Source organism: Neodiprion pinetum, chromosome 5 (genome assembly GCF_021155775.2).
Source record: "Neodiprion pinetum isolate iyNeoPine1 chromosome 5, iyNeoPine1.2, whole genome shotgun sequence".
In the NCBI taxonomy this organism is placed as follows: domain Eukaryota; kingdom Metazoa; phylum Arthropoda; class Insecta; order Hymenoptera; family Diprionidae; genus Neodiprion; species Neodiprion pinetum.
This window is the reverse complement of record NC_060236.1, coordinates 30,287,411-30,301,741: the sequence shown is the minus strand read 5'-3', so window position 1 is coordinate 30,301,741 and position 14,331 is coordinate 30,287,411. Positions and strand designations below refer to the sequence as shown.

General features: G+C 39.8%; 1 protein-coding gene across 5 annotated transcripts in view; it reads right to left on the bottom strand.

Moving 5' to 3' along the window:
• Nucleotides 1-6,575: 6,575 nt before the first annotated feature.
• The window catches only part of LOC124219293 (nectin-1-like), a 111,441-nt gene continuing 103,685 nt past the window's right edge, over nucleotides 6,576-14,331 (bottom strand). For 3 of the 5 annotated variants that reach the window (XM_046626642.1, XM_046626644.1, XM_046626643.2), the window contains one exon: nucleotides 6,576-12,699. In XM_046626642.1, coding sequence (XP_046482598.1) covers nucleotides 12,364-12,699 — 336 coding nt within the window. In that variant the 3' untranslated portion in view covers nucleotides 6,576-12,363. The remainder of the gene's footprint in view (nucleotides 12,700-14,331) is intronic. The other 2 variants (XM_046626640.2, XM_046626641.2) reach the window with 1 other exon arrangement.

The window sequence follows — 14,331 nt, the reverse complement described above, 5'->3', positions numbered from 1 at the left end:
CTTGCCATAACGGCGACTTGTCTACGCAACATAAGATAACAATTCCGATTCCATATATTTGTTTACGTTAGTGGCCAGGCGTGAAATAACACAGTAAACAATGGAATAAATAAATTAATTTAAACAATTATTCCTTACTTTATTTAAATTTATCCACTGCACGAATACTTTTGTACCTCCTCACTGTACATATATACGGTAGAATGGTCCGTTGTCTGCTATAGTTTAATGCGCATGCACTAAAATCCGAGAGCAGTTGTCAGCCAGGGTGACCAACCGTCATGAGCGTGATTTCGAAAATTTTTACAGTTGTCGCTGGCAGTTGTTTTCAACACCGAAGGCTACAACAATTTTTTAGGTTACGTATACTTGGGGACAATGAATCTGAGAAGGCTAATTTTTTACACTAGACAGTTATGTTGGAAACACAGAGAAACCTACAGCGCCATAGTCGCCCGAGGGCGAAACAAACTCAGTCTCAATAAACGTAACATAACCCATGACCGTCGAATCTAACCTTAGAAAAAAGGTAAAAAAAAAAAAAACTTAGCTATCCCTACCCGCGGACTGGAATGAAAAATTAACGCTCTCTGTTTAACGAGGCACTCCGACCGGAAGAGCGATGATTTTAATTGATAAATAATTGAGTGCCTCCCCCCTCCCTCCGATCAGGGTGAAAGAATTTTCCGAGGCCGGTAGGTATACTACCCCAAAAAGGACTTTATATACGAAGCGTCGAGTAAAGACGGTACGTGACGGTCCGGAAAGAGGGGATGAGGTTACCTGGGAGAGTACATCAATCCTTCGCCGGGACGACGGCATCACGTAGTTGGAGTTATTCACTCTCTGTTCTGTTCCACCTCTCTCATCCTCATCCTGCGCAGGTCCTCTTTCTCCACCCGGGTTTAACGCCGGCATATATCCCCGAATATCCTGCAGCAACAACGCCATCTTGGCATCCCCAGCGTATTACGGAACGTGTGGAGGAAAACTTAGAGAAACGTTAACACGCGCCTGGTTGCGAAAAATTTCATCATCCCATCGGAGAACCTTTGACCTCTTAGCCGGTGACTCGAGTTCCAGACATCCAGCTTGCTGGGTGTATAAGGTATACACCTCCAGGCCCGAAACGCCATGCTCGTGATAGATGGCATCTTCGAGACGAATAGCATCTCATGCGATCCGGGCCATCCCCTGGGGGCATCTCACCAACAAACCCCGCATGATTGTAGAGCACTGCACCGTTCCGAACAACTTTCTTAGTCTTATTTAACACGGAATGGTATTTACACTATCCACCGATCAAAGGGAACTTTTCATGATTACGTATAAGCCACGGGTTTGTTTTCAGTTTAAATTTTACTGTATATTATAACTGCAACCAGGCAGGTTACACAAACTGAAATTGTCAATCCGAAGATGTGTTCTTGAATATTCTTCACGTCATATTAATGATGGAGCAAAGAAGGTTTGAATCAAAGGAACGTCTTTGGTTACGTTTCAAGTATGGCGACTAAACCATTGAATGAACAACCACCGGTATATATTAAATAAATTACGAAAAATTATAGCTATACATCATGATTTTAACACTGTTGTTCATTCGCTGGTCGCAGTTCGGTAATGGTGTATTTTTTCTTGCGAAACTTGTAATCCAGATGCATTTGGAGACGAGTGAGCGACCATCGTTATTAAATACGTGAAAGAAGTCGGAGATAACTCGGTACGTGGAAAATTAAACGACCGAGGTCGACTGTGACAGAAGCAACAAGGTTCATTGAAAGATAGCTGAAGACTGTGAGGGTACATAAGATATGACGGCCCTTTTATAAGGTCATCCAAGGAAGAACTTTTGTGAAGATATAATTAGCTGCTTTACGGGAGATAAAAGGAGAGTGTAGTAAGAGATTCCCTAGGGAAAGTCTACAGCTGCGGAATGGAGCAGCGCGCTTTTCCCTTGCACGAACGTAACTCGAGGACGAAAATTCTAATACCCTAAACTGCATCCCTCTGGAAAAGTTTTAACGAGCTATTCACGTGGATGAATTTCAGGTTTTGCCCGCGTTTTGAGAGCGAGTAAACAGTACCGGAGCGCAGATATGCAGGTTTGTACTACTTTGATATTAGGCGGAGGGAAATAATTACACCTTTCCACAGCATTCGTGGTGCCGCACGTATACCTGTATATGTTATGTATAACACACCTGTATACGATCGCACTCATCCTGATGTTTGACACGGCGGTGCGAACGAAAGAGAGACTATGGCTGGAATGGGGAAGCCGGGGAGATTTACGCCCAGGATGTGACTGGAATATGACATCGCTGACAAAGCAGTTACTTCCATGATGAAGTTCCTCACTTTGTTCTCCCTCAATGAAATTAAAACGGTTTAAAATTAGTAGTCAAACTCTATAGCCTCTGGCATAATCGCTTGAGAAGGTTGCTTTACCCAAAAATCTACGCTTTTCACTAAATTTTATCACGAGACAATCGTGCATTGAGTATTCATCGAATAACTATATTCACAAGCTACGGAGATCTGTTTGAAGATACAAAAATACTGGACATACTGGGATTATAAAAAAAGCTTACTTAGATGTTGATGCTCGATTGAGAATCTCTTAAAAATTGCTTAAAATATCTACTGAATTTGAACGATTTCACTCTAAGATAGATCATTTTGTCCAGAAGACTATTTTTCACAAACTTATTGGAAGAGATTTTCTTCTTTTTTTTTTATTAGTCAATTTACATTACCGATTTATGCCGAATCAACCTCCTTAATTCCGGAATTATGAAATACTCACAGTTGTTACTGAGAACGAAAATAGAGGGCGCAGCTTAGCAATATGGCGGCGACAATTGGGCTATGAGTAAATAGTATTTCGTTAATTACACGAACGTGAAAGCAAAGAAAACTCAGTGCAAGTTGTGAAGCTTTAGTTATTTTACAAGTAATGGATATACCGCGAAAAATACGACTAAAAAAGTCTTTTAAAATTAAATATGGCTCACTCAGAGTAAAGCATTACTTTTCCACCAGATGACGCAGCAACACGTTTTCGCTCCCAATACCTAGAGATGAACATAATTGGCGGTGGAATTTACAGACTATGCAACGGCTGCTCGTTTAGTTATACTTCGAGAAGACACCTGCGAATGTTAAATGTCTCTCTTCCGACATTTTCGAGAATCAGGGCGCCCCGAGTGGCTGATGGATGGACGCACTGTATCCGGAGGCATCCCACCCACAACGCGTATAGTAGGCATAGTCCGCGTGATGCAGGCGGAGCAGATCTACGGCTCCCCTTAGGCCGATTCTTTCGGAGCTTCCCCACCGCTGTAATAGGTTAATAATAACTCTCCCTTGGAGGCTTTCGGTCACGGAGCTTTCAGAAGGGCTAAAGTGTACTTCGGTGCTAGCCACTTGCGTGAATTGACCGCTGTACCACCTCCGTCCGATCCAACATCCGCGTATAGGAAGTCCGGTCTACCTCCTCTTCCTACTCCTGATACATGCCGCGGTTGTTCCCCCGGCAATTAACGTGTTTCTAGCACGGGATCACGTGACCGATTCAAGGATATCTCCAAGAATCGAGTTTACTCTTTCTTAAACTTTCGAATCGCTTTGAAATTTTTCGGAAAACGGTCGTGCCATTGTAAGAAAACGCGTTCTGGTCAGCCAGGGCTGAATAAATATCGTACTGATTTTTCATGAATTTATTTCGTCGCGAGACGGGCTTTGAGGTTATATTTTTTGAATCACTGTATTATCTGTCTATGTGATAATTTATGTGTCCTGAAAGAGCGCAGTGCATTTCCTGACATCGGATTAATGATGGTAGGAAAAAAATATTGAATCAAACCGATGTTTTACGAAAAAATTGGATGGATTCTCGTGAATACGCTTGAATCGGTCACGTGACCCAGCGACGCGTACTTCCCGCATGAGCATTCGGACGGAGAACTGTCAACCCGTTTATGATCTGCAATCCTCGCCTCGGCATCCGAGCAACGGACATTACCTCTGAAAACGAGCCTCAATAAAAATGGTAAACAGAACAGCGTCTCCATTCTCGACTCGTTTTCCGCCCCCCTACTCTCCACCCTTTTTGATTCTTATTTTGCTTTTTCCTTTGTTTGCCGTGAAACCGGAGACCCGGACTCTTCCATTTTCCTTCTTCTCTTTTCCCTCTGCTGCAGACTAATTGCACGAAATTGGGTTAGCATGCTAATGCAGTCGTTCGCGGGTTTAGCACTGCAAACCATTGTGTGTGCACGTCATTCTGTGTACCGTGCGCACATCATGCACGTACCTATACCCGCGGAATTACATGCATGTGGAATGGAATATCGCCTGTATATAAGTTTGTTCGAGAAATTAAGGAGAATTTGAAAGAGGAAAAAACGGATCGACAGAAACTGGGCCCGTCGCTCGTGCTTGCGATATACGTGGCATGACTGGCTGGACACACGTTCGGTTTACAGGCACATACGTGCAACGTTATAACTTTGTCGCAGATTAAGTTACGCTGGCAAACACCCCTGTATAACAGCGACGGGGGTTAACAAAACTGATTGGAAGCGTGCCAACCTTCGGGTAAAACAGCCTTCGGTATTACGTATTAGGTGTTATCAAGATGCAATTGCGTTAAAAAGCGAGCAAGGAGACACGCAGTTCGCGGATTAAGGATGAATGGGAATCACGGTATGAATCAAAAATTGAGTAAGGAGTAGAAACTGTTTAAAAAATCTGCGGCATGTTATTTGCACTATCGATGATGAACTCGAATCGAAACAACATCTCTACCATTGAATTATTAACGAATGCCAGCAATTTTGAGTAACACAAGCTGAGACATCAACAGTTTGAGAAAACGTTTTACAGTTAGAACCTTCAAAATGACTGAACTCTGGTGTTTTTGATTCGTTTCTAATGTTTTTTAGTTTGTTTTGTTCAATAAAGAGATTCCCAGAAATCGTCTAAAAATGATTACAAACATTTTTTGTTAGATCCAGAGTGGATAAAAAAAAAAAAGATTTGTGTAAGTACGGTGCAGCAGATGTTCGTCATTAACTACAATTGTATGTTATAACTGTACTATAATTTATTTTCCGGTACCTTGGTCAGTGTACAAAGAAAGCCCAAAAATATTGGAATCGGATGAAAAACACTGGAGCTTAATCAATTTGAATATTCTAGTTATAAAACCTTTTCTCGAGCTGATGATATCTAATAGCTTGTGTCATTCGAGTTCACGTAGTACGGACACTGTTTCATCCGTGTTCGTCATTATCGGCGAAAATGACATTCCTTGTGATTATTCAAACGATTTTTTCTCATTTCCAAATTTTCGATTCAGTCTGTGGTTCCCATTCATCCCTCGCACTGTTACTCGATTATTTCCTCTTCGTCCTTCTTGAGTCCCGATAATTCCAGGCATCGCGGATATTGCGGAAAAATGTTTATTCCTGAAATTTTAATCGCCGATGCAGGAGAGAATCGATCTAGCTCAGATCCGTATGATATAACCTAATGTTGACCGGCGCTAGTGCGCTGTTACAGTTTTACGATTTTTCAATCCTTTTTATGCCCCAAGTGGCAGGCACTTCGGACGAACGCGATATTCCCCCTGCAAACAGCGAACATTTCCCTCCAATAGCTAATATTACAGTCAGACCTATACACTGCAGAGCCATCAAGTGCGCAACTAGCGATGAGCTGCATGGCACATGCGCTTTGCCCGGCTCTAATCGAGCTTACGTACCGGCTTTGTCTCTTTTTCCTCTTCCCGTGAAGTGGAAAAAATTCAAAGCTCACAGTACGACAGCTTAACGGCATGGACGAAACGGCGATATCTCCGATTGATGTGAAGGATATAACGGATGAAGAAGAGTATTAAAGTGTGGAGTTTTCAAATTCAATGTATATATATATATATATACATATACATATATAAAAACGAGAGTTGAGAGAAACTCACAGTTCGCTTTTAGCAACTGAATAAAGTTTAGCGTACTGCTGTGCCTCTGTATTTTTCTCTCATTCTTTCTTTCCTTTTCTGCGAGATATTTGGCGAAAAGATTCAGTTTTATACTTACTCGGAAAAAAAGGTGGGAAATCTATTTCATGCAGGCGGAATTCTATTGGGCCTATGTCCACAATTTATAGAATGGTGGATTTGGTCCCCCTAACCTCTTTATTTATTTAGGAGGTCCGCTGGCTCGGCTGCGGTCGTCTTTTCTGTACCAAAAATTACACACGCCGGTAGAAAATTCCTTCGTGTTCCTCAATGAGGGGCTGATTTCCCATCCTTTTCTCCTCTTCTTTTCTTTCTTGACCGTTGCCCCTCAGCTTTCTTCCCTCAGGACCGAATTGGTCGACCCTAGCGAGTTGGCGATTCCGACACGAGGCAAGGCGGAGATGTTACGGCGGTATAGAAAGAAAAGCGTAAAAAAGGTATGACAATAATAATAAAGAAGTAAAAGGAGTGCAAAAACCGGCAATAGGAGAAAGGAAACGGGTGGCTGGAAGTGAGAGAGATTCGGTACGTGAATAAACATAACCGGAGATCTCAAATACCTATCTTTTTATTTTTCGAGATCAAACTTACACTTCCGTATATGATATATACTTGGTGATTAGTACACGTGCGATATACTCATGATCCAGTGAGCGCGTGTCTCCGTGTCTTTAGCGGTAACTCGATTTAGAATCAGAAAACACATTGAAAACTCTTAATAACGAATCGCAAGAATACGAGTACATTTTTAGGACTTCGCCATGTAGCCAGAGTTGAAGAAATTGCCAAGACGATTCCAACGATACCCCACAACGTACTATTAAGCCACGTCAGTCTCGAAATAACACGTTTTGAAGCTTCGCAGCGCAGCGCTGTTAGTCGACTGTGCGCTACGGAGGCGAAAATCAAACTGCGCTCGTGAATTTCGAACGCGGATATCTCGAGAACGAATCAGCGGAACGGTATGTTGTTGGGAGTCATTTGTCTCGGCTGGACCTACTCTTTGCTATGAGATACACTGGTAACAGTAATAAAACGATTAAATAATTAATTACTAGTAAAAATAGTAAATTTAAAAAGTATTTCGATTGAAATATTATTCACGCAATCGAAAATCTATTTTCTGATTATAACTCGGCACAGTTTCGTGCACAATACCGTTACAACAATGCATACGATCACTAGTAAATGTAAGTATACACGGTATCGAAACACGCAACACTTGTAACTTGGGGTCTCACAGCATAGTGTCCTCCTATCTAATAACGGGTTGTGTGCGCCAGACCATATTCAGGATGAATTCATCCGTGTATCGCTTAATCTTTGGTAAATGTAAAGCGTGACGTATGTTTACGAGGGTAAATTCGCAACGCCTGCCAACGGAGACGTAGTCGAGACCAGACGGAGTCTGAGATGAGGCTATTACCATACCACAGGCGGAATGTTGCGATATGCGCAAGCTTTTTTCTCGCTTTTAAAAGTGATACACAAACGCAAATTTCATTTCTAAAGTACTAACAAGAGACATGCCCCGTTCGTACGTGGATCGAATCGAGATGAAACTTTCGCGTAAAGTCCTTTCATGACTGTGAAGATATCGGAATACGTGGCGATCGACGAGGGATGTGCATTTTTCACCAACAATTCCTGGGCCAAATACCTTTCTCGCGGTACGTGAGCCGTCGTGTTATCGCCTCGTCGAGGGTGGTGCCAAAGCATTGGCGAAGCTCTCTAGCTCTTCGCATCACAGTCGTGCGTTGACTGAAAATTTTTTGTAACATAGTCACGCTCTTTCCTCTTGGATTCAAACATGACTGTGAAATCCTTCGATATCGACGAATAAAATGACTATATCTAGTCTAACCTAGGCTGGCGCACACATTGACAAAATTCTCACATAATAATGATGATAATAATAATATTAATAATAATATTAACAAAATAAATATGAAGAAATTAATCATAATATTTACCTATAAAACGTATCCTATCCTATAAAATATTCATTTCTCGATAAACGTACAATCATATTATATACCCTTTGCAGTCGCACTATTGCAATATACATATACATATGCGTATATACATAAGTGGCCGTTTTCCGTCTACTTGTGTATATTCATCTACATATACCCACTAATTATATACATATAAAATGTACTTCTGTATATGTATATATTTACTTATATATTTATTTTTATTTCTATACTTAGTTATCATATATATGTATATTATCTGTAATGAATATAGATATATTATATCATATAATATGCTATAAGTCATCTGGATTTATCAAGTTTTTATGTTACATACAATATTTTATAATTATAAATACGTTGTATTCTTTCTTTTTCTTAACTTGTCTATACATAAGATATTTAGGTGTTCGTCTTCGCGTGCGCGCGCGCGCGTGCGTGTGTGTGTGTGTGTGTGTGTGTGTTTGTTTGTTTTAGGGGGGTGTAGGGTGTGGTCGATCGATATACATTATAAATTTATTTATCTTCGAACGATTATATTAATTTCTGTAAAGAGAGATAATTTAATTGTTGTTATTAAATTGAAAATTAATTCATATGTATTTATGCGACTACTTATAGATTTATTACCATATTATCATATCAATTAGTTTTCATCATATATCAATATATCATTTAAATATCAATATTATACATTCATATATAATCATTTAGTCTTATTAAATACATATAATATTATATATTTATGCTGTAATAATTTTACCGTTTATCTATTTATTCATTCATTTATTTGTTTCGTTTAAATTTCATTATTATTTTTAATATTATTAATAATCATAAGTCAGATTTCGTTTAAATCTATTTTTCCTTCTTCATCTTGCTGATTAACAGCGTTATTACATGTGTATAACGCGCGTGCGTATCTCTGTCCGATATTTTAATTTCATTCATTTTAATTTCCGCGTATAAACATCTTTATTCATCACAATTCACGTTTAAAGTCTATTACTTTTGGGGTCAAGGTTTTTTTCCTGCTTTATTTTTTGTTTAAATTCCTCCTTTCGTAAAGTAGGTATACATATTTTTACTTTTCGTTTCAACTTTCATCGATTGTTTTTTTTTTTTTTTTTTGTATTTTTATTTTTTTTCGTTTTGTTTCTCAACACAGTATAAAATCACATATTTTGATTCCCCTTGTCAGCTGCACACATGCATGCCGCTGTTTCACTGAATCAATAAAACTAGCACGCTATCAACACGATTCAAAAATTGTAAATATACGTGCATGCAACATACTATATTCACGTTCTAGTTTTCATTTGTTGCTTGCTCCTCTTATACTCGTTACAAAAATCTGATTCCTATCGTATTTACTAATTAATAAATTACTCTTTCACGGAATGAAATGAAATTTGAGCCTGACGAAAAATTCGTCGAATTAAAAATGTAATTGTTATACATGTATACATACTCGTCGCGATTGAGATAAAAGTCATATGTATGTAAATCATGTTCGTTATTTTTTTTCTACACAGGTAAACACGCCCGCTGGAATCTGAATTTTTTGGGTCATCGGCGAAGGATAAAATTTGTTTCACGTGAAGAGAAAAGAAATCAAAATAATAAAAACAATAATGAAATACAATTAATAAAAATGTATTTTTACCCCGTTTCCTGTATCAGTATACCATTTTTATATTCTCCGAATTCCGAATGAAGTGTGGAAAAAAAGAAAATTCGAGTAAAAAAACCTAACTGTCAAACTTCGAATATGCGTGCTTGTATCGAAGGGTTATCGACTTATCGATCTGGCCTCTCGCCCACATCTCTGTACCACGGGAAAACCGTACAGTTTCCTGCCGGAGAACGTTTGTCACAAACAAACAGCTTCGCACATCTCGGTCCATTTATTGGGTTCGGCTATACACAGCCCTTGGCAATAAAATATGTATCGTGGTTTATGCGCCCCTATACATAAAGGGAGATCTATCTTTCTGCCTTGTACAGTCTGATAATGCAGGGGCGAAAAACCGATCAACTCCTCCGCAAATAGCTCATACAATTGGCCTACAGTCACGGATGGAAAAGCTGCGATAAAAGCGCCACTTGAATTCTTCATTCGGTTTCTTTTCTCCCATGTAACATGTAATAATGCACAATCCGACGTTGACAGTTATCTGAATAACTTATACTTTACTCGTTGTGATAGCCGTATCATATACTATTTTTCTTTTCTTCGCGAGTTTATTCTTCTCGCGTTTTATTTATTATAGGTATATATATATATCTAGTTACGCCGTGACGAGTTTCACCATTCTTTACACGTCTTACCACCCCCGGAAATTATTTCATTGGTTGTAATTCCGCAAGCGGTGCTCCCCGCATCGTTTCCAGAAGCTCTCGTTCATTCGTCATTGTTACCTTGTGTTTTCGTTCTTTTTCATTCCTTCACCAGTAACGGTTTGAAATATTGTATAAATGTAATGCGAAATTCAACGTGAACGCAATTATCTATATCTGATCGTTTCTCTTCCTCTCTATACCGTTTACTAAAATTTCATCAATTCACTAGCACCCCCGAATTGAAAAATCGACAGTTACAAAAATCTTAAGGATCAACAACGATCTTGAGCTTAAACAATATCGTACATTTTCACTATAGTAGTTTCAAACCGTACTTGATCACCAAGCCGACCAACCATTGCCACATTACTCTAACTTACAATATTGTACGCATAATTAATGTTCCTTTCTTCCAAATGTTTCGTTTTAGTATCTTTTAAGGTGCTCGTTCGATTTTGCAAATAAAAAACGGTGTAGAATCAGTTGTGTCGATAAAACTGCGATCTTAAATTCAACTTAATGTGAAAAACGAATAAAAACCAATGTATGGAATATGTTCAGATCCAGGGATTATGAATCTGCAATCATTTGGAAGAAAACTTCATTTCCTAGGTCGAATCGAGCCATAGAAAATGCGAAGTGGCAGCTGGTTCCGAGGTGGGTTCGTCTGCTAGTGCGCCTGCGTATGTTTGAAAATGTACGGTAGAGCGTGACGGTGTGATATGTTAAGCGAAGCTAGTCTCACACTGTCCTTCACTTTTCTTTCCTATTTTTTGCGTCAATTTTTCGCTATCAATATTTCCAGCCGAAATTACGGTACGTCGAATTTTTCTTGACATGTGTCACGTGCCAAGGCTTTACTATTATGATTATTACAACGAGAAAAGACGCAGTTAAAGTAGATCAGGTTAAACGTATTAAATGATAATCGTAACCAATAGCAAGTTTTGAACTCGCGCTTCCACTCAGCAGTAAATTTTCTTTGAACAATATATGACTAGGGAATGTAAAACGGTAGAGCGAAATAAATTACTAAGAATAACACACCGATATTTCTCGCGGCGAGTAACGAGCCATTCGTTTTCAAGTATTTCATGGTATAATCACGTTATTCAGTCAACTTTAGAGGGATTGGATATATTTGTTGAATATTCATTCACTTGTTCGTATAAAAATGCGTAAAAAATTCAACATCTTCCGGAATTCATATATTATATATATATATATACATATAAATATACATCCCACTGAGCTACTTAAATTCATCACGAAAATAATTAGCCGTAAAATTCCTCGTGACGCAGTGATTCAATTTTTCCCCTGTTAGACACGAAGCTTTTTCAGTTAATATTTATCCTCATCCTTTGAAAGAGAAAGCAATCCTGCCAACACCCGAAAAAACTGCAACGAATTCGGTTTAGGCGGAAACTGGGAAAATTCTATTTACACAGATTTGGGGTACAGCGATAAGCAGATATTATGATTTTTCATTCGGAGTGAAGGTTGTTAAATCAGACTTGTAAACGCCTTATTATTAACTGTACAAAACAGACATCGGTAAAAGTACTCGAATGACTAGTGTAGAGTTGAGAAGATAAATAAATAGATAAATAAAATAATTAAACTATTACTGAAAACATAATAGTAAAGCTTTGGCGCGGCATGGGTCATAAACGAATTAACTAGATGAGGGTAATTATACCTATATACGTATATGTATGGATTATAATTATAGTGATTTAATATTAGATATATAATAATATATATATATATATTATGCTATAAGATATAATTAAGTTTGAGAATCAGTGCGCGACACGTACTTTGTGTGTGTGTTATTAATAATATAATTTTTTCTCATTATTCTCTCTGTTTTAACTCACTTATCTTTCTCTGAAAATATTGGACGACCGACTCAAATTCAAACGACACTGTCCCAGTGTTTGACGCGCGTGTCACGCTTACCAGCAATTAATCAACAAACTAGTCAGTGGATTCCGGATGCGTTGCGACGATCGGTCACGTCGCGAGGATATTCGCCTGATGCAAAATGGCCGCCGCGATTCCGAGAAGGACCATCGTGAAGTTGAGGTCCACCCGAGTCCCTTTCCCGGAACCCCTCAGCATGTCGCCCGCGGCGCTGAGACGTTCGTTGTTCACGTGCGCTTCGATCACCCGACTTTCAGACACGAATTCCTTGATACCAACCATCGCTATGCATCGCAGGGTCGCTGTTCCTCCATCCCTCTCGAAGTATCGAGCGTCGGCCTCTAGCCGAAGGCCCGAAATCGTACGACCCCCCTTCGCGGCCGTCGGTGACGGCTGCTTGTACACGATCGTATTTTCCGATGGAACCTGGGGACAAAAATTGGTCGTACACATCAGCACACGTCCGATTACCATCGGTCGGTAACGGAAATCGGTAAGAGTCTGGGGACAAAATCGGTAGTATAGATTCGATTACCATCAGTCGGTAACGGAGTTCGGTAAAAGATAAATTAAAGTAATCGCTTGTGTTTTCTCAACCAAAGCCAGTAACTCACCGCTACTGGCACTTCAGCGCCAATGTAGAAATATGCTCCGTGACCATGTGTAACGTGAAAACTGGGGCGGTAATTGATTAGCAAACACTTCCATCAGCCGACGGGTATTCGGCTTGTATGGAATAAATAATCTCTCAAGTGATCACCATCGCGAAGAAATTTCAAGTTGATTACCTACAGTGTATACGTATATTGCGGTGTTAGGTACGACGAGAGTGGATTAGTCTGAATGGTCGTCGACAGGATTGAAAACTCCTCGACTCGTTGTACATCACCCTCTTCATGTTACATACAGTGAATAGGTACAGAAATGCTCACGATCAAGTTACGGTATGTACTTGTGTTTATTAGGATGTGGGCTGAAGTGCGAACCCTTTAACCCACGACGTATTATACACATATACCCAACGCCACATGTTGCTCGCGGGTAACGCGGACCATTAGTATACATCGGCGATAATAACTGTATTGCATTTGCCACGAGTAAACTGAAAGAGTTGCGAGGGTTTTCGAACGACGAAAGAGAAGATGACGTTCAAATTTTGGAATATCCTTGAGAGGAAACACCAAGCTTGGTTGAATGAATGAATTCAGTAGCCAGATCCATTAGCAGGGTTTGATTTTATATGTTTAAATGGATAGGACCGTTCGCGAAAGATTTCCTTAGTTTTTACGACTTGTTGAATCCAACATTTTTTGCTTCCACTTGTGTATCCTCCGCCGTGATGGAGAGCCTGGTTCGGTTGGACACAGACACTTAACTCTCCAAGATCGTCGCCAGACCCCCGACTTGGCTCATTTCCGGAGGATAGAAAGATGAAATACGCTACATTGTCATCCAATAAGAATAAGTGGTTCCATTCATTCCGGCTAATCGACTGGGAGGAAGAACCTAGTCGTATATAATGTCCAAGTTCTGGAGGAAATATAGAGAGACGGAAAGAATGAAAGGAAGCACAAAAGTCTTCCGCTGATGAATTCGTTGACCGAGTTATCACGTCATTTCATCATTTCCTAGCATACACCTAAATTGTTTACCAAACTTTCCGTGTCACGGTTTTACCTTATTTTCAAAACCGCAGGCTCGAAGTCAAGTGCATGTTATACCGGTCGCAACGTTACCCGTGCAGACCTATAGTTATCCAATTTTCACGTCCTTGAATATTTAAAAAGGCGCACTGCGGCTTCACTTCCAACTATACCTTATACCGACCACCGAATGCTGGGTTTCTCGAACGACAAGTCTTGTGGATTTTTTGAATCACCCGAAGTGCGACAGACGACGGGTGCCTTTTCCATTCTTTTTCTCCTTCCTTCTCCGCCTCGCCAGTTACCCTCGGACTTGAATTCCACTCAGCGATTACACGCCCTTTCAACTTTTACCTACCATTTTGTTTGTTGCGTTATTCTTCCTCTTATTCCTCTCTTCTACGTCTAATCAAAA